The sequence below is a fragment of the Neofelis nebulosa genome, chromosome 9 (assembly GCF_028018385.1).
Source record: "Neofelis nebulosa isolate mNeoNeb1 chromosome 9, mNeoNeb1.pri, whole genome shotgun sequence".
Taxonomy (NCBI): Eukaryota; Metazoa; Chordata; class Mammalia; order Carnivora; family Felidae; genus Neofelis; species Neofelis nebulosa.
In genome coordinates this window covers 27,214,286-27,234,644 of record NC_080790.1, presented here as the reverse complement: position 1 = coordinate 27,234,644, position 20,359 = coordinate 27,214,286, and the positions used below count along the sequence as shown (strand labels likewise).

Sequence of the window (20,359 nt, the reverse complement as noted above, 5' to 3'; positions counted from 1 at the left end):
CAAATATATCTCCCAGTTCACTTCATCTAGAAAAACAACTCAAATTTATGTCCTATTACTAATAGGCAAAAAGTACAGTCCTTGCATATAGTTGTGCAGACTATGGAATGGAACTTTTGTGGAGTGATTTGAACTGCATTCCAAAGCTGACAAAGGTCAGTAACAGTCACCTTACTGCCTGGGGTGCTGGCTGCCCCGCAGAAACCAGCTTGCTGCCGTAGGGTAGAGAAGGTGAAGATTCAGGGCGCCTGGGTGGCTCAGTCCATAGAATGCCCAACTTCGGTTCAGGTCATGATCTCATGGTTTGTGAGTTCAGGCCCTGCGTCAGGCTCTGTGCGGACAGCTCAGAGCCTGGAGCCTGCTTCGGATGCTTTGTCTCCCTCTCTTTGCCCTCCCCTGCTTGCACTCAGTCTCTCTTTTGAAGGAAGGAAGGAAGGAAGGAAGGAAGGAAGGAAGGAAGGAAGGAAGGAAGGAAGGAAGGAAGGAAGGAAGGAAGGAAGGAAGGGAGGAAGGAAGGGGAGAGAACATTCTTTGAGAGCTTGACACATATCCCTTGAAATTCAGGGGACATGGTGAACAAAGACACTTTCTGACTGTCCCCTGGAAAATTCTGAAGGCAGGAGGCATGGCAGAGCAGGAGGAAACGATAGGGTAAGGAGAGAAGGCGGCCTGCCACACCAGCATTTGATGTCTTTGCGGCCCTGGCCAAGAGGCTGTCGGGAGGTGAGGAAACCTCAGCTCTACGAAGAAAGGAACTGAGGTAGGAAAGTTGCAAAGGGTTAACCTATTTCGATTACATGGCATTTATAAATCATTTACTAATGCAGTGTCAGACTCATTCAAGAACTCAACAAGTATCATTAATGATAACATCTTTTTGAAACCTTTTTTCTTATGAACTAGTAACACCTTAGATCTTTGCTACTCTATGGGTGATCCATGGCCCAGCAGGATCCCATCCCCAGGAGCTGGCTAGGAATGCAGAATCTCAGGCCCACCCCAGAACTACTGAATGAGAACCTACATGATGTCAAGATTCACGGTGATTCCTGAGCATGGAAGGGTGATGGGCCCTGGCTTAGACGTCAGGTTCTCTATCAGAGCTGTATCCAACAATCGTCAGCATCGTTTGTTCTGAAAATACACATACCCAAAACACACCCAGGCATTGTGATCCAAGAAGCTGGGGTATGGTCTTTTAAGTAATCCATGGGACAATCTGTTGTAGAACCGGGACTGAGAGCCACTGATTCAGGGTTTGGAAAAAGGCAGACATTTGAAGTTGGGTTTCAGCCAGAGCTCCTAACTACTATCCCTATTCCCCTAACCCCCATAAACATTTTTATACAGGTGAATCCACTTCTCCTTCTAGAGGCTTCATTAAGTCACTGCCAACCTCTAACAAAACCTACAATTAGCTACAATTTTGTCTCATAACTGATGAGGAATCCCGTTCAAAATGATCCAGCAGGACAAAAATGGCAACCCAATGGAGACATGCAAAGCAAGACAGGTTGAAAAGATACTGGAGGCCTCCAACTTGAACCCTGTCCACAGCTGCCTGGGATGTGTCAGTTTGACTCAGCACTGACTTGTCATGAGGGCTTGTTATTTGTGAACGAAGATGAAAGGAACCATTCACCAGCCACCAGCAAATTGTTAGGTTTTCTTGTCTAGATTTTGTCTTGAGGGAAGAGACAACAGGACCTGATTTAAATCAGAACCCAACTTAGCCACTGTTGCGGCATTCCCAAATATTCAAACTCAGCCACCACTGGAGAAGATCAAATTTCAAGTAACTAGCTAAAATAGAGCCCAAGCTCTTGAATCCCACCCTGATTTCTAGGATAGACTATTAGGCAAATTGGACACTATTAGTCCCTGGTGCAGTATGTTTCTAAGAGTTAATTTCCTTAAATGAGATCCCTCAGAATTTTGAAGTTTTCAAGTAACTGCCAGGTAAAAAGGAGAAATACTTCTGGCAGAAAATGGTCCATAATATGATGAAGTTTGACAGAAGGGAAATGATAACTACTGTATGAACGGTCAGAAGTCTTTTACCAAATAAGGTTATGATTTCTGCAGTGAATGTGTTTCAAAAAGAAGATATTTTCAGCCTGGAGAGTTAGCTTCTTTTTCAAAACGGGTATAATACAGAGTAAATTCTGTTTGATACTAATTCATCTATTTACCAAATACACAACTTTGGCAAGAACGTTATTTTTTTTTTTCTTTTCCATACAACGTCATGGTTTTCTGGGCACATTACGGGACTCTCAGATGTTTCTAATTACCCTCTGTGTACACCCAATAAAACAGCTGGCTCAAAATGTTATTAATACCACAAGAAGATCCAGAGGGCTCATAAATCACCCTTTCTTCAGAAAGGGACAATGCAGTGGCAAAAAGTGACATATTCTAATCTTGCTAAATAAGACTAGTTAAGAACGTTCCAGGGCACTTCCTAATTTGTCAGAAAAAGGGCAGTGGTCTGTTTTCCTTGCTGCAAAAAAAAAAAAAAAAAAAAAAAAAAAAAAAATCTTAATGTCAAGTTTCCCTTTTACCTCTTCTAAGGAAAATTTGATGAAAATCAGGTTGAGTTTTTGCACTAGGAAAGCTCAGAAACTCTTCAGAATCCAGAACAAATTTTTATTGAATCTGATGGGCATCTGAAGTTTGGTCTCAGAGTGAAGAAATCTCTCATTTCTGCCGAAAGTTTTTCTTTTTCCCACCAAATCTTACAAAAGCCAACACTGAAGCCATGCCAGGTTTTTGGTAATTATTGCGTGAGTCTAAATGCAAGATAATGGTGTCGAGCAGGAAACCATTCCTTAAACCCATACTCTTCAACTAAATAGAAAATCAAGTTTTAATAAGTGTATCAATGACAGCATTACATCAAATTGGCAAAGGAAGGGCATCTGGCTCTTCTCATTTTATTTGTGATATATCTTTGGAGAATAAATCTCAAACTTCCTAACTAACTTTATCCTTCCCCATTTGGTAGTTATTTTATTTTCCTGGACTGTGTTACATGAAGATGACTGTGTGGCTGCCCTCAAAAACATTTTCATATCATCTGTGATGTTAGTTCCAGGAGGTTTTTCCAACAATATACAAATACATTATTCCTCCTCCACTTGGGGAAAAAATACACACACACACACACACACACACACACACACACACCTTGCTACTAAAAGCTGATATAAATGTTTGACTCTAAGACTAAAGATGCAAAATTAAGCCCGACTTGTATGCCAATAAATTCTGTAGGTATATACTGTATCTCATAAATGTGATTTCAGTATTTATGTCCAACTTCCTTAAATTTAGTATAACCTAGGAGCCCAGAGGTAAATTACACAATGACAGCAAAGTGAGTAGCACAAAACTGCATCAAATGTTGTAATCATACATCACAGGAGATGCCCCCCATCTATGCAAGATGATTACTTTTCCTCCTGACCATAGCTTTCTGTTCCAAAATGTGCTACACTATTTAAATGCTTTTGCTCTTGCCAGCAGGCTTGGCAACAGGCAAGAGCTTCCTGGGTTAGCAAGTGAACCTCTCAAGGAGGAGCAGGATCCAAGACAGAGGAAACATGGTGCTACCACACTGTCTCCATGATATGATGATTCCCAACATTATTTTGTACCTAGTCTAAAGTGTCCAGAGTTAGCCTAAATGTGACTAAGTACAGAGTCTTCTGTGCAGCAGGAGCAGAGGACCAAAGTGAAAGAATAATACAAACATCCTTCTATGCCTTTCTAGAAGCTATTGTGCCATCAGGATTGGTAAATGAAGGAACCACAGTTCTGTGGTTAGGCAGGGAATATACCCTATCTAAACTCCAGGAGCTGTAAGTCCACAATGCCGCCATCACAGGACACAGAGGTTGTGAATTAAGAGAAGGATGTGTTGGGGCACCTGGATCGCTCAGTTGGTTAAGTGTCCAGCTCTTGACTTTGGCTCAGGTCATGACCTCATGGTTCATGAGATCAAGCCCCACATTGGATTGGGATTCTTGGGATTCTCTCTCTCTATCCTTCCCCTTCTCTCCCTCTCCCTCCCTCCCTCTCTCTGTCTCTCTCTCTCTCAAAATGAATGAACAAACTCTTTTTAAAAGAAGAGAGAAGGATGTGTTATTTTGGGGAAAAGAAAGGTCTTTTTGAAATCAATCCAAGGAACCCATGAGTACCCTCAGCTGGCTCCTTCTCATAAGCCTGAAAAGCACTGTAAAAAAGTCAGCTCATTATTGGATTCATTCGACTAGTGTGGAATCAGACAGGTTACATCACCAGCCCAGGGGTGCAGAGCCATCAATAGTATACCAGAGCTAGACCACCAGGGTCAAGTGACAAGGTAGTCACTAGAAGCAGAATAGGAAAGAGGAAAAGCAGCAAAGGAAGAAACCTTTGAAACAGAGCTTGAAGCTGTTCCTTAACAGACTCTGAGTATTTAGACAGAGGCAAGAGTGGGGAGTGGGAATTCACGCAGCAAGAATAGCTAAAGATGTAGGAATCTGGGGCAGCTGGGTGGCTTAGTTGCACATCTAACTCGTGATTTCGGCTCAGGTCATGATCTCACGGTTTGTGAGTTCGAGTCCCGCATCGGGCTCTGTGCTGACAGTGCACAGCCCGCTTGGGATTTTCTCTCTCTCCCTCTCTCTCCCCCCTCCTCGCTCGCTCACTCTCTCTCTCTCTCTCACTGGCTAAGAAAAAAGATACGTTTTTAAAAAATAAACAAAGGTTTGCCACGAGTAACAAGTACACCACAGTGTTAAAAAGCGTCTTTTTCATGCGTCTTGTAGTCAATGCAGTATGTTCTCCTATTCTGTGTCCCCAAACTCTATAAAGACTGCTCCAATGGTTATTTTACTCCTGCAACATCAGCTGCCTGAGGATTCACGATGAGGCGGTGTCGGGTAAAATCTGTGTGCCACCATTACACAGGCACCTGCGTAGACAATTTGCTCTGCCAACTGAGATGCATTAAGCATTTCTAAAGTAAGGCTGGCACCTTACGGTGCATGCTGGCACCGAGGAGACGAACAAAAAGCACACAGGTCCCTGTCCCCAAGCAGTGTAGAATGTAGTGGAATAAACAGGTATAACAAAATTAGGGAAATGAGGCTCTGTGGCACAAGCAGCCCTCGGCTGACTCCTGACAAAGCAGTAGGTGATTTGCTCAAGAACACGGGCTGGAGAAGTGCACCTGCCAGGCAGACAGCAGTGTGAACAGAGGCAGAGCAGCACAGAAGGCTTGGTGCATCTGGGGACCTTTGGTAACCTGGAGCCTCGGATGGGCTGAAGCAGAGATTAAGGCTGAGTTAAGGCCATCCTGGAAGGCCCAACATGCTACACTAAGCAGTCTAGTTTTCCAAAGATCATCCCCTGTGCTCAAGCGGAGCAATTAGGAAAGAACATGTGCTTTGACACACTGTGGTACAGACTCCAAAGAACTCTGAAAGGTCATTTATTCTAGGCTAGCCAGGACAACACCGTTAAGGAGTCCCAGCCACCCCCATGACATAGGCCAGGCATGGCTTACCAGGAACAATCGATCACACATGCATTTCTCACAGAGCTAGCAAACTGCTGAAATCTTTTACCTATGGTTGTTTCTTTTTTTTCTTTTTTTTTTTTTTTAATGTTTATCTATTTTTGAGAGTGGGGGGAGAGGCAGAGAGAGAGGGGGTCAGAGGATCCAAAGCGGACTCTGTGCTGACAGCACAGAGCATGATGCAGGCCTTAAATCCCTCAATTGTAAGACCATGACCTGAGCCAAAATCAGAGGCTTAACCGACTGAGCCATACATACTTTCTTTTTTTTTTATTTTTATTTTTTAACGTTTATTTATTTTTGGGACAGAGAGAGACAGAGCATGAACAGGGGAGGGGCAGAGAGAGAGGGAGACACAGAATTGGAAGCAGGCTCCAGGCTCTGAGCCATCAGCCCAGAGCCTGATGTGGGGCTCGAACTCACAGACCGCGAGATCGTGACCTGAGCTGAAGTCGGACGCTTAACCGACTGAGCCACCCAGGTGCCCCCATACATACTTTCTTATACAACCGCTCTGTGCCCCATACCTTCTCAGCTTCCAAGATCTTCCTTTTCAACCAACAGGACCTCATTCTCTCCTGGTTTGGGCTCTTAACATCAACAACTTATTGCCTCTCCTTGGTCCAACTAACCCCTTGGAATTACCTTTCCATGCAGTGCTCCTCCACACGGGACCCTCTCCCTAAACACAAACAAACACACACACACACACACACACACACACACACCCTCATAATCAGTTTTATTTCCATTAAAAAAAGCTCCATACCAAAATCATGTGACCTGTCTTACATAAGATATTGGAGAAAAAGGCAATGCTGCTTCTTTGGTAAATTTTTTCTATATCAAAGACCCTGTACTTTTTATTATAAATAACCAGATTCCTTCTGCAATAATTCTAGGACCATGTTTTCACCCAGACTTGCTTGCTCCCATGCTCTGTGAATGAGGCTCTTTATCTAAAGATGTTATTAACAGGATTCCTTGATACAATGTGTGTGTGTGTGCGTGTGTGTGTGTGTGTGTGTGTTGTGTGTGTGTGTGTGTATGTAATATATACAGATCAATATACATATCAATAAAACCTAATCCAACAACACATATAGGACAAATTTGCCTGAACGCTCCTAACACCAGCCTTCTGGAGATGTGCCACAGTTGAAATAAAATGATAAACACAGTGATAGAGTTAGGTTACTCTATCTGCGAAGTTTGTGATGTTCTGTCCCAGAGCTCACTACTCACTCCGTTCAGGTCTCTGCTCAAACGTCCCCTCACCAGACAGCCCTTCCCGACTGGCCTAAAATAGCCATCCATACCTTCCACCCACACCCCCACCTCCACCTCCCCTCCCAAGATGCTATTTCTTCATAGCATTCATCACTACCTGGCATTAGGTCAAATTTTTCTTACATATCGTATATTTTGGTAGTACCCATGTGACAGTACTGTATACTCACACTATAGCTTGGTTTTATTTCTCAATTGTGGTCAAATATATGTAACATAAGATTTATGGTCTTAACCATTTCTAACTGTACAGGTCTGTAGTGCTAGATGCATTCATATTGTTGAGTATTCAATCTCCGGAACTTTTTATCTCGCAAAACTGAAACCCCATACCCATAAAACAGCAGTTTCCTATTACCTTTTTTCCCCCAATCCTGAAAACCACCATTCTCTCTCCCTCTAAGAAGCTGACTACCTAGATAATTCATACATGCAGAATCACACACCCTGTGTTAGTCTGTGACTGGCCCATTTCATGTAGCATAGTATCATCAAGGTTCACCCATATTATTTAGCCATGCTGTATTTTTTTAGTGTTGCAGGGGCAAGGACTTTGCCTGTTTTGCTAACCACTGTATTCTTAATTACCTATACCAATCCTCAACACACAATAAGTGCTCAATAAAGACATTAAATAAATTAATATTCCTAATACCACTTCCAAAGCTCAAATAAAATGAACAACAAAATGCTTTACATGATGGCATGTATTCACTATTGGAAAATATTCTGAAAAGATTAAATATATGTGGGAGTAGTTTGATAAATTCTTAGGCATTCTAAATTGCCCAAACGAAAGCAACCACTTTCTTTTAGTATTATACTAGATCATGTTTAGAAACATAAATCTGTACAATGCATCAAGGGGAAAATATATCCACCACTTAATCAAAGAGTGATATGTTGGCATTTCACTGGTTTTTGTGCTGGATAAACATCAAGGGATCCAAACAATGACAACTGGCAGAGGACGAAAGACTCTGAACTAAGTTGCCAGAAAAAAATCTAAATGCTTCCCCCTCCTTGAGCAGTTACTGGTTTATTAATTGCCTGGATGAGAGCGAACTGTCTTCCCTCGTTACGAAGAGACCCTACATAATGAGTGTAACAAAACAAACTGCTTCCATTCCTCAAAAACACTTCAGTACAAGGTTGGTTTCGTGAGATATACGGGGGAAATTCCCAACACAGAGCAGCAAACCAAACTCAACAGTTAAAAGTGGCTAGAGACTGTTATCTATTATGAGCTGATCAAAAGCTTATTTTAGACTAATAAAATGCTAGTTTCCAGCCTTAAAAAAAAACTGAGAAAACTTCCTCCTTTTTTTCAAAATGAGAAATCTCTATGTCCCCTTTTCAGAGAACTTTAGTAAGTTCTGGAAAAGTCCAAATTCCTACACTTGGAATTCAAGGTACTCTACAACCATGCCCCAACCTACCTACCCAGACTTATCATGTATTATCATTATCTTTCATGCTTTCTGCATTTAAGTGAAACTACTCCCAATTCTCAGAAACTACCTATGCACGTTCTTGTCTCCCTGCCTAATTCCAACAGGTAAATTCTTCCTTCCCATATCAACCAGACCTCCCTTCCCTCTACTTCCCTTCCATCTGTATTTTGGAACTTAACCAACGTTTCAAGTTCCACTGCCCCCATCAGTCTACAATCAGGCAAACATGCATTTAGCCACCTCCGGCTACAAGCCAACCCCTACAAGGGTTAGCGCTGGGATAGCATGGTGACAGAAAAGTCACACGCCATTCCTTTCCCTCCTCAGCTAGATGTGGTATCTCCTTCTCGGAGATCCTCATTCAGGCTCAGGCAAAGCACTTTCTACTTTGATTTAGGTTTATGTATGCACACTCCTCGTCTCAAAGCACAAGCTCTCAGGGAACAGCTTTAGGATTTGTCTCGGAAAATCTAGCACAGTGTTTTATACATACTCACCTGGCAACAGGGTGAGAAGGAGGTATGTGGACGCTGGGAAGGCAAACCTGACTGCGAGTCACCTTTAATCAAACCCACCAGGGCTATGGTACTCATATCCACAGAATATGAATCCTGTAATTTACCTCCCTCAGAGGAAATAAGCATCAAATGAAATAACATGGGAACATACTTTTTAAATTATCAAATAATTTTTGTAATTATTCAGCTGATGCTGATCGAAACTGAGTCCCCTGTAACTCTTCAGAGAAAGCAGCATCATATAAACCAAATGTGTTATTTTAGCAGTCATGATTGCTTTTCAGTGGCTCTACAAATAAGCTATGTCACGGGATAGTATTATTTTATTTCAAACATTCTAGTTGTGACAACATGAATTCCTGTGTTCTTATTAAGAGAACTTATGACTCTATAAACAACTTTAAAAATACCAGAAGGTCGTCTTCATGATATGCCTATGAATGGAAAGAATCCATTAAAACAACAATAGTTAACCTGCTGGCCCACCCAACTAGGAATATGTTTCCATTTTTTAAAAAGGCAAAGGTGGGGAGAGCCAAGAGGCAAAGCTCAGAATGTGACAAAAAAGGTGTTATAATTAGAAATCTGCTTTAAAGAAAATGCCACTTGATGGAAATACTCTGCTATATCATATCAATATCATGTTCATAAAAATGAGTTTATTCTAGAATCTCAGAGTACTTGCCTTGGATATCATCCTCATTCAGGCCTCACAGTAAGTGGAAGTTATACTTAAGATGTCTCTAACTGAATACTCAAGAGCAGAGACTATATGCTTAATAGTCATGAAAACAATACACCTGCCTCTCACATCTGAAAAACCCAGACTCCCCATCACCAAAGACCAGAAGACTGGCACAGAAGCAGCACAAAACAGGAAGAAACCAGTATCACCCCTGTGTCTGCTAAAGAACCATCCTTTGTATCTTTTTTTAAAAATTTCTTAATGCTTATTTATTTTTGAGAGAGAGAGAGAGAGAGAGAGAGACAGTGTGAGCAAGGGAGGGGCAAAGAGGGAGACACAGAGTCTGAAGCAGGCTCCAGGTTCTGAGCGGTCAGCACAGGGCCCAACACAGGCCTGGAACTTGTGAACCCTGAGATCATCACCTGAGCTGAAGTTGGACGCTTAACCAACTGAGCCACCCAGGTGCCCCTCTGTATATTTATTATTACCTCTTCTGTGTGGTCAGTGACCTGAGCCCAAGAGGATCTAAAGCCAGAATATGGCCAGTGGCCATGGTGAAGCCAGGACTCCAATCCAGGGCTACAGGTCTCTCAGGTGCCTATTCTCTATTAAACCATCCGTCCTTCCCATAAAACCCAACTCCATGAGGTTCTTCACCTTGTCCCTCCTACCCATCGTGGTCAGACCCCACGCAATCAAGTAAACAGATGACCTAAAGAGATCTAAGTTCTAGTCCTAGCTAACAGACTTGCTATGTAACTAAGTCAAGCTCACTTACACCACTGCCTAAGTTTCCCTATCAAGAAAATGTTAATAATAGTATGTGTTCCACTTCCTTCAAAAAAACCAAAAAACAAAAAACCTATAAATCACTATGGAAATGTTCAAATTCATTTCTGCAGTTCTGATGATCAAAATGGACTATTTAATTAAGCTCCCTTGACCTTGAAGTCCATATGGTTTTCCCAGTAGTATTTTGACTTCTGGGAGCAGGGGTCAGCAGACTGTGCCACTGAAGTCAAATTTGGCACACCCAAGGTTTTTGTAATGCGGCCACACCCATTCTTGTACATACTGCCTACACTGCTTTCATGGCCACAGCAGAGTTGAGTAGTTGCAGACCACATGTTTGTGTTGCAGTGTCTCAAGTATTTACTATCTAGCCCTTTACAGAACAAGTGTGTGAGTCCCCACACCTTACATAGCAGAGGCCAAAGAGAGCAGCTAACAAATTTAATGAATTTTGAATTTTCCCCAAGCTGTTCTATTTTCCATATACATGTCTTATGTGCAAAAGATTTAACATATTATAAGCAAATATAAATAGAAAGACGGCCAGAAAGCTACTTTTTGTAATAAAGCTATATTAAACCAGTCAAGTCCACAAAGATACTTATGTCTAAAAAAAGAACTTCTAAAATTTTCTGTATTTCTGAAGAATCATAATCTATAAGTTATACAAAATTACCATTCTTCAATTTAAAAAATTTAAAACTGGTCCCTCAGATTATCCAGTCTTTTAATTAAAATAAAAAGAAGAGGAAAATAGCTCAGGATAGAAATTAAATATTTCCCAGGACTTCCAATGTGAAACTTTATTACCATGCCTTTTCTGCCTGCCTGCCTGTCTCTCTCTCTCCCTCTCTCTTTCTCTCTCTTTCTCTTCCTCTCTCTCTCTCTCTCTCTCTCTCTCTCTCTCTCTCTCGTGAACTACTCTGCCAATCCTTTTGTGGCAGAGTTGAGCTCTGGTTTTGAAATTTTTTTGTGTAAATAAGTTTGCTCCGTTTTACATTTTGAATAGGCTACGTGTATCCTGTTCCTAAACAGCTGCTTAAATGCCAGACAGGAAAGTGTGCAGCGTGTTTTAACAAGTAGACTTCCTCTGTTTCTCAAAGCCTTCAAATATGTAGTTTCAAAATGAATACACTGTAAGCCAAAAAATTACCACCCATCCGATTGCTTTGTCATTCTTACTGTAAAGATTTATGAAAACTGAGAGGAGGAGGAGAAGCAGTGATTGCTGCTGCTGATGGAGCTGAGAAAGCCATGAGAGCAAGGCAGGCAATCAAGAAAAGTAAAAGTGGGAAAAAGCCATTAAGCACGTAATAACCTACTGGGAACTGCCTTTTCTCTTCCCCTCATTGTCTATAACCCTCCGGAAAATGATATTACTTGTTGCTCATAAAAAGCCCTAAGAGTTTAAAGGAAGACTGAATTTCAGAGGTCACTAAACATAAGCCATTTATTTTCTGTATGAGACAAAACTGAGGTCCAGAAACAGTAACTGTCACACGCTGTGGATTAAGTAGGTAGTGGCAGGACCCGGACCAGAATCCAGTTTCCCAATCATCAGTTCAACACACTTCCCATTAGACTCGGCGCTCTGCCCTGCTAAGCGTAACTTGGCATCCACCAACTAAATTCTTTTTTAAAATATGCCCAAACACCCCTATCATAGCCAGGAAATTCACAACACCCTTTTAAATAGTATCTATGGGCATACGTTTTTTTCCTTGTACAGACTCTCCAGAATAATGCTTTGACCTCATCAGGATTAGGAGTCACGATAAAGCAGAGAATAATCAAAAGAGCTAATAAGGACTTCAGGCTGCCTCCTTGTATTTTGTCTTGATGATAATCAGTTTGAAAGAGACACCCTCTCTCCTACCCCCCCAGACACACACGCTCAAGACTAAACAGCAATATTCCATAAAAAGACCAGATCTAGCCAGTGTTATTATCTGTCTGACATTTGGGTTATTCTTGTGAGTAACTCATAAAGTAATGTGGGTGTCTGTGATTATTTGAGTACACATGGCAAACCATAATTGGTCAAAAAATAATAAAAGACATTTTTCCGTGACAAAAATACTGTATTGCATGACAACATGGCAGCGTGACAGCATTCGGTGGACCGCAAAACTTTCGCCCTTTACGAAAAAGTAAAAACAACACAAAAATTTTTTAAGTAAAAAGCTTTCTTTTCAGGGACCACCGTAGTTCATATTTAAATTAGTTAAGAGAGATTAAAAGGTTTTGAGTGCTGACAGCAAGCCACTAGCATTTCTTCCCTTAAATCCATGTCATGTATCAATGTATAATTCAGCCTTCTGAATCAGAGCAGAAATGTGGTGAAGGATGCAAGTCTGTATCCCTTTCTACAACCAAAATGCAGTTTTTGACAATTCTTAGATTTTTTTTTTTTTTTTTTTTAGAACATGACTATCCGTAAAGTAAAAAAATTAAACTTAAGCAACACTATCCAAATTTTGTAATGGGAGTCAGATCTAGGACAAATTCTTATTACTGAGCAGATTAAACGTGAAGCTGATCAATGCGAACTGTGCATTAGGGTCTCAATGTAAAAGCTATCCCCTTCTGTCCTATTGATACCCACCCCCCCCATCACCACAGGCTGCGTCCATGATAAGCAATCAGGGGCAACATTCTAGTTGCCATCTCTCTGAGAAGCCAGAAAAGCAGGGTAAAAATTATTCTGAAAGTGATTTAAAAGATCTCCTGGAAGAAGCGTATTCGTGCTCATAGACAGAAACCCATTCAGGCAGAGAGCAGTGTGAGTGGAGGAGGATGTCTACATGCTACGATCTCAGAAAACTCAATTCAGGAAGGACAGTGAGGGACCGTGGAGGAACTCACCCACTCGGAAGTTCGTGGCCGTCAGGGTGTCGGCAGCGTGACCATTCTCACTAATGAGAGTGGTGGTGTTCCCCTTCTCACAGCTGTTCTGACAGCTGCCCTTGGTGCAGGTCACTTTACAGATGCTCGGAGTAAAGACCACCTTGATGCGGCCAGTGTGGTTACTCACTAGGAGCGGAGGCAAGGAGAAAAAGAACAACAAACACATCAGCTTAGTATCCATGAAAGTGCCTTGGAAGGTTTAAAAAAAAAAACAAAAACAAGGGGAAAAAAGCAAGGAGAGGAGAGGGGGAACGAGAGAGCCCACAACCCGACAGGTTTAAGGAAAGAGGGAAGCCTTCAGTGCTCGCTGCTCTGTATCCAGTGGTGTCTCTGAAACAGGAGTAGGAAGCTTAGCAAACAGAACTCTGGGATGCACTCCAAAACCACATTTGAAGTCGAGTCACTGGAGTGGGATTACTAACCACAATGCTGCACTTTATTCACGGGCAGACAAAGAGCAATACGGAGGGCACGACATGAAAGAGCCAACCCTGACAGGCAGATGTAATGCAAAGAGGTTGGCCATGCACCTCGTGGTGAATAAACTCTTGTGTCCTCAACTTGCATACTTTCCCTGTTTCTCCACTTATTAAGTCACTATTTGCAGTCCGACCCCTGGAAATGTTTTAGGCATGCGGCATGTCTGAAAACATCTGTCTCAAATCTCCTGGCACTCTCGGCTGAAGTGATCAAATCCTGTGACGCAGCTGTGGGAGCCCGTTTCTTTTTCACAACTCCGGGGCATTATTTCCCCATGTTAATTTATGCAACCTGTATTTGTGCCTTACTGTCAACAGGGACCATCTAAGAAAAAGGGAGGCCAGGTCACGAGGCTAAAGGGTTGCCTCTGTTCAAATACCATTCCGGAGCCCTCACTGCTGCCATTCACAGGCCACTAAAGGCACGTATTTCCTGCACTCACGTGGCCCTCTCCTTAAAACCAAATGCTATAACCTGAGTGCACAGCAGAGGCAGCAAAGTATTACAAAATGGGCACTAATCTAAAAGTCAGATGCTGGGTTATAAGCCTGCCTCAACCACGGTGTGACGTTGGACATGTCATTTCACTTTTTCTACAAAACATGAGAGACGTGCAGCTCATGTTTTCTAGCTAGTTCTGACGTCCAGGGTCTGTAGTAGGGGTCAGAAAACTGTAGCCCAGGGATCAAATATGGCCCATGGCCTGCTTTTGTAAATAAAGTTTTATTGGAACACAGCCTCACATACTCACTTACATAGTATCTATGGCTGCTTTTGTGCCACAATAGCAGAGCTACAAAGAGCATGTATGACTTCACCCAGAACTGCCATTCATGACCAAGTCCCAATGTAGACTCTAGGGCAAAGTGCAATACAGAAACTCTAGTGCTATCTCTGCATCTGTGATACACCCCCGTCTAGGTCCTTTCCTCTTTCCAGGAGCCTAGGCAGGGAAGCAAAGATGGTAGCTGCAGCTGGAGACCAGATGGCTCAGCTCTGAGACTAAGGATGATAGAAAGCAGTGCCCTGCCTATTGTCACTGTGTTACTTCAGGGACCAAAGGAGAGACTAGCTCTGGGCCAGCCTTTCTGCTGCCATCCTCTGCCTACCAGAGGCAATTCTGTCCCCCTCATACTGCCTTGGTTTGACCAGGACTAGATTTTTAGGAAATCATCCAAGAGGCCTCCATAGGCCCTCAACAACAAAAAAAATCATGGTCAAACCTGAGCTTGGAGACAAAGAACCTTAACCAAAAAAAAGTTAGAATTTCAAAGCTGGACCCCAAAGGTCCTCTGACACAACCTTTACTTAAACATCTCTAGTGACAGGGAGCTCATTATCTACTAAGATGGCGCATGCTGGTTTCTAAGCTGTTCCTAGCAAGTGCACTTCCTTCTGGAGCTCAAGTGTGCCAATTGCACCCATTAACCCTAACTCAGCTCCCCAGGGTCTCACAACCTAGTAACGCCTCTTCCACAAGACAGCCCTTCACCTCCTCAAAGATAACTACCGAGTAAGTAACAAAAGCTCAAGTCAGAAGGAACTTGAAGAGATCAGCTTGTGTTGGCCCCTTCACTTAACACAAGAAAATGATTCTTCCAGAAGAGAAACAGCCTCAGATCTTTTCAAATGTTTTTTCAAGACCGTTTCCCATTCTCACTCAGTGGTTCCAACACAAGAGATCAGGACACACAGTGTGAAGTGGGGAGATGTCCTAGGGCTCAACCAAATCTTCGAGCATCTTGCAAAACAGGACTCAGAATCCTGTTCTATAATGGGCCAAATAATAAACATTTGAAGGCTACCGGCCTAAAGGACTCTGTTGGCAATTATTCAACTCTGTTGTGGTAGCCTGAGAGCAGCCTGTCGAAAACAATATATATGTAGATGAATGGTGTGGCTGTGTTCCGATAAAACTTTATTTGAAGAGGCAGTGTGCCAAACACTGCTTTGAATGCTTATACAACATTTAAAATTTTTGAGTATATCTCAGAAATTTAAAAAACTACAATAGAACGTTGATTCCAGAGACAAAATTCACATAGTTCGACTTTTTTTTACAGTAGTGCGCACGTGCATGCGCGTGCGCGCGCGCACACACACACAAACCAGCTCGCGCTCTAAGTTGTCAGACCATGCTTACAAATATCTTGAGAATACTCTGTGAATCTAAGCGTGTGAAGCCCATTTAAAAAAAAAAAGGGAGAGACAACACTGTCCCACTTCAAAAGAATATAAACTTCTATTTTTTCTGGCTCTTGGTACAATAATGAAATTAGAAATGGTGTGCCAACTATTTTGTCTTCTCTGGCATTAACTCGTGGCCCGGGCGGCTGCCATGCAGATGCTCATACCGTCACCTAAATTCTGCTCACTTAGGCAAAGAGAGACATCCAAAGAAAGCAAGCACTTAATCATTATTCCCGTTTCACCTCGCAGCTACAGTAGTCACTTTATAGGCACTTGAGAGTCTCCAGGCCTATTGTTTTTAAAAACTTATTCTATTTCTTTGCCAAAAGAAAAAATTTTTTGGCCTGGAATCATCTGGATTTTCAAAAGGCAGAGACAGTTTCATATGACTTAATTCTGATTTTTACAGTGTTCACATCTTCTTGGAAGAAGACACATTTTATTTCATATTTCCCTTTGCATTTTACTAACATTCTGCTATAAAAGCAGTCTAATTCTAAAGCAGACACATAATCTCAGCGAGTCCTCTTGTCTTCATGAAGCATTGATTTCATTATAATTAGCGTTAGCTTACCAAATCAATCTCAAAATCAGTGTTAAAAAATTCACAGCTGCTTTTCACACTAGACTGTCATGTGTAAAAGCTCTAATAGGATCTCTGTAAATATTACAGGATTAGAAAATACACTCTCCGATTCCCCTTGTAAAATCATTTCTAGGTAGCCGAGGGTATCATGTAAAGTTTAACTTTCAAAGAACCCAAAAGTAAGGTAAACTGCTCTGAGTTTCAAATTCCTCAAATGTGACAAGCTGAAGAGCACACCATTCATCTGTCAAGAGTTAAGTGGGAATTCAGTAAGAGTGGCAGCGAACTTTCCTCCACAGACCACTTGGGTCTGTGACGGGCATCTTCCTCAAATGCTTTGAGTAAACTAAAACTCAAAAACCCCACAGGCTTGCCTACTAGGAGACCCCTAATGAAGGTAAAATATACCCCAAGGAAAGACTGTCGAACCCCACAGAGATTGGGGATTCTGAGGATGCTGGAGGCCATTCCGGTCTAAGGCCCTGCATCCCCCATGAGGATAAGGAAACCCTTGGCGAAATCAGTGGTCGAAGACCGCCCCTGGAGTACCTAATAGCTGATGAACAATTACAAAGCTGAGGAGGAAAACTCAGGCCAATCAGAAGTACACAGGCGCAACTGCTGGCTCAGCTTTCATGCTTGGTCCCTCTGATGACAAAAATGTAACTTTCAGATCCCCTGTAGATAAATCAGCCCCACATAATCTGAAGGAAGCGCTTTCAGATCTTGCGTTGTAGAGGCTTTGGCTAGAAGCATAGATTGCCTGGAGCCATGTAGCACCTCCACTGGGCCTCCTAGTCAGTCAGTCAGTCAAGACACTCAAGAGTCAACATCCTGTCTGCAGCTTCTGCCAGACCCTGTGCAAACTGAAACCTCCATGAAGAGGCACTGGCATATGGTTTAAAACAAACCACAGATATTCAGAGTGGATGGTGAATGGGACGGAAGAGAAGCCGATATCCTCCCAATAGGAAAAGCTTTCATTTCTATTCCCCGATCATTAATGATGGAGAAAAATTCAAAAATGCAAAAATTGTTCTTGACAAATGGATTTTAGTCTAGAAAAGAGCACAGTAGCCCATCCTCCAGTCATTAGCCTAGGATGGAACCGAAAGCCGAGGCAGCCAAAGAAACAAATATAATAAGTGCAAGACTCACATCAAACGTCAAGAACAAATACAGGGTCCTCCGCATGCATCCAGAATGCTGTGACACCTTCACCCGACTTCAACAACAGGGACCAACTAGCACAGGCAGTATCCTCTGGGAAGGGGAAGCACCTCCTGGGTGGTTACAAGCCATCACCCTGCCCATTAAGTGAAGCTGTCCAAACGGATTTCGGAACCAATTCAATACACAGGTCGTGTGTGAGAAACAAGCAAAGGGCTCCTTCGCCTGCTGCAGTCCACTGCTTGCCCGAAGGCCAAAAATTCTTTGAAGGACAAATCATGAAACTATTAAATAATGCTTAGAATAACAGGACTTCATTGTTCTGCTCTCCAGGCTTGCTTAACTCCTCATGGACTCTTAAAAGAATTCCCACAGAATACTCTCTGTTCCTCGAGAAAGATACCGTGTGAACAAACTAATATCAAACCTATGATTACTAATCAGGTTGCTCCAGTCCCAGAACACCCTCCAAGAGGGAGGGGAAACCTAGACGAGATTTCTAGATGTGATGTGAGCACCTCCTCAGATAAGAATCAAGGAATATTCCAGCACTATCTCTTGAATTTTTTTTTTCTGGGTAGCTGTTAACTAAATGAAGAAATAGAGGAAGAAAGAGTTGCTACACAGATGATACACATGAAAGGAAAGACTATGTGAGTTTCCTCTCCCTTTCAATTCTCCATTAATATCCTCTGAAGGAAACTATGCCAGTTACTTATCTCACTCACACATATATACAAGATTTCCTTTCCTTTTTATGCATTTAAGGAGATGTACTCTTCTTTGCCTTTCTGTAGGTCTATGAAATCATTTAATGTAAGAGTAAGTTTCTGGATATATTCTGAGTTCCTTACAGAATTGCTTACAGCTCATCAAAAAGCAGGTATCAAATGGACACCACATTTGAAAATGTGCATATGGTCCCAAAAATATCGTTTTGGGCAGAAATGCAGCAGCAACCTAGTCACACACTCTTCGGTATGACCTCACTCTCTGATACACTGAGAAAATAAAAGCTGTTAAGACTCAGGCCGACCTAGATCTTACCTAGATCTAGGTAGACCCAGAACTTACCTAGATCTGGATCTGTCCTGCCTTCCTCCTGAAGAAGGATGGGGTTCTAGGTAAAGCCAGCCCCACCCCTGCCTGCGGGCTAAAGTAATGGACCTCTTCTTCTCTTACAGACTCAAAGACTTACTCTCTTCATCCTCATTCCCACACAAACAAGTTGCACCCTTGTCCCAATCTCAAGAATACTGCTCTTCTTATTGTCTCCATTCCTCTCTCCTGCAGGTAACGCTCTATTTCTCTACTCTCCTTACAGCAAAACTCCTCAAAAGAGCTGCTCTCCTGGCTGTATCCCCTGCCTCCCCAACCATTCTCTCGAATTTGCTGCAGTCAAGCTGTTGCTGTCCATACTTCACCAAAACTGCCCTTGTGAAGGGTCACCAGGATCTCCACATTGCCAAATGCAATGGCAAATTTTGTGTCTTTCTTCCACAAATGTTTAGCCCCTCTGACACATAAGGACTGCTTCATGATACACCTTCTCCAAAGGGCTTCTAGGTTACACTACTCTTTTGTGGTTCTCTCCTACCTTGTTGGCCACTGTTCCACATGACCCTACTCAGCGGAGGGCCCCAAAGTTCAGTCTCTGTAGCCTTCTCTTTTCTATACTGACTTCCTAGATGATATCATCCTGTCCCATCGCATGGATTTAAAGACTACCTACACACCTACAAATAGAAAATGTTGAACTATGGCCTGGACCACCTCTACCTTGTATGTGTGTATACCCAAGCAACCAACGATTCACGTTGATGGGCCTTTCTCAGGTAAATAGCTAATGTCTCACAGACACCTCAAGCAAAATGTATTCAAAAGCAAGCTTTAATTCCTTCCTGTACTCAAAGCCAAACCTGCTCCTATTCAAGTCTTCCCCCATCTCAGAAAACAGCAAGTCTATTTTTGACTAGGTAGCGGGCGGGCAGTGTCCATCTGGGACTCAATACAACAGCAAATCCTGTGAGCTCTATTTCCAGAAGGTAGGTAACAATATCTCACCACTTCCATGACAAACACTCTGGTACAATCCACCACCATCTTGTGTCTGGATTATTTCAACAGTCTCCTAAACCAGACTCCTTGCTTCCACCTTTGCCCTCTTGCAGTTTATTTGGGAGAATAAATAGCTCGCAGGGTATCTTTTTTTTTTTTTTTTAATGTTTGTTTATTTTTGAGAGAGTGAAAGCGTGATTGGGGAGGGGCAGAGAGAGGGGGTGGGGCAAGAGGATCCAAAGCAGAGTCTGCATTGACAGCAGTGAGCCGATGCAGGGCTCGAACCTATGAACCACGAGATCATGACCCGAGCCGAAGTCAGACGCTCAACCAACTAAGCCACCCAGGCGCCCCTCACGGTATCATTTTGTAATTTATGTTCATCAATTCATAGCACCCCACCCCCTTCAGTGGCTTCCCATCACAATCAGAACACAAGCCAAAGGCCTCACAATGGCCTACTGGGGCCTCCACGGCTGCAAACCCCTGACCTCATCTGCCACAACCCTCCTTAACCCATTCACTCTGGCTTCCTTGCTTCCATCTCAAGCCTTTTGCACTTGCTGTTCCCTCTGCCTACAACACTCTTCCTCTGATCCATGCAGCTTCCTCCCTCACTTCCTTCAAGACTTCTCCAGGAGGTCAGATTATCAGGGAGGCCTT

The 20,359-nt window shown here is 42.6% G+C and overlaps 1 protein-coding gene across 11 annotated transcripts in view; it reads right to left on the bottom strand.

The window, feature by feature from the left end:
* Positions 1-20,359, bottom strand: part of LTBP1 (latent transforming growth factor beta binding protein 1) — a 402,356-nt gene that overhangs the window by 223,625 nt on the left and 158,372 nt on the right. For 7 of the 11 annotated variants that reach the window (XM_058683005.1, XM_058683000.1, XM_058683002.1 and 4 more), the window contains one exon: positions 13,171-13,338. The exons of 1 other annotated variant lie outside the window; for it this stretch is intronic. In XM_058683005.1, the coding sequence (XP_058538988.1) occupies positions 13,171-13,338 (168 nt within the window). Of the gene's footprint in view, positions 1-13,170; positions 13,584-20,359 lie in introns of those variants that run through there. 3 more of the 11 variants (XM_058683008.1, XM_058683009.1, XM_058683010.1) reach the window with 2 other exon arrangements.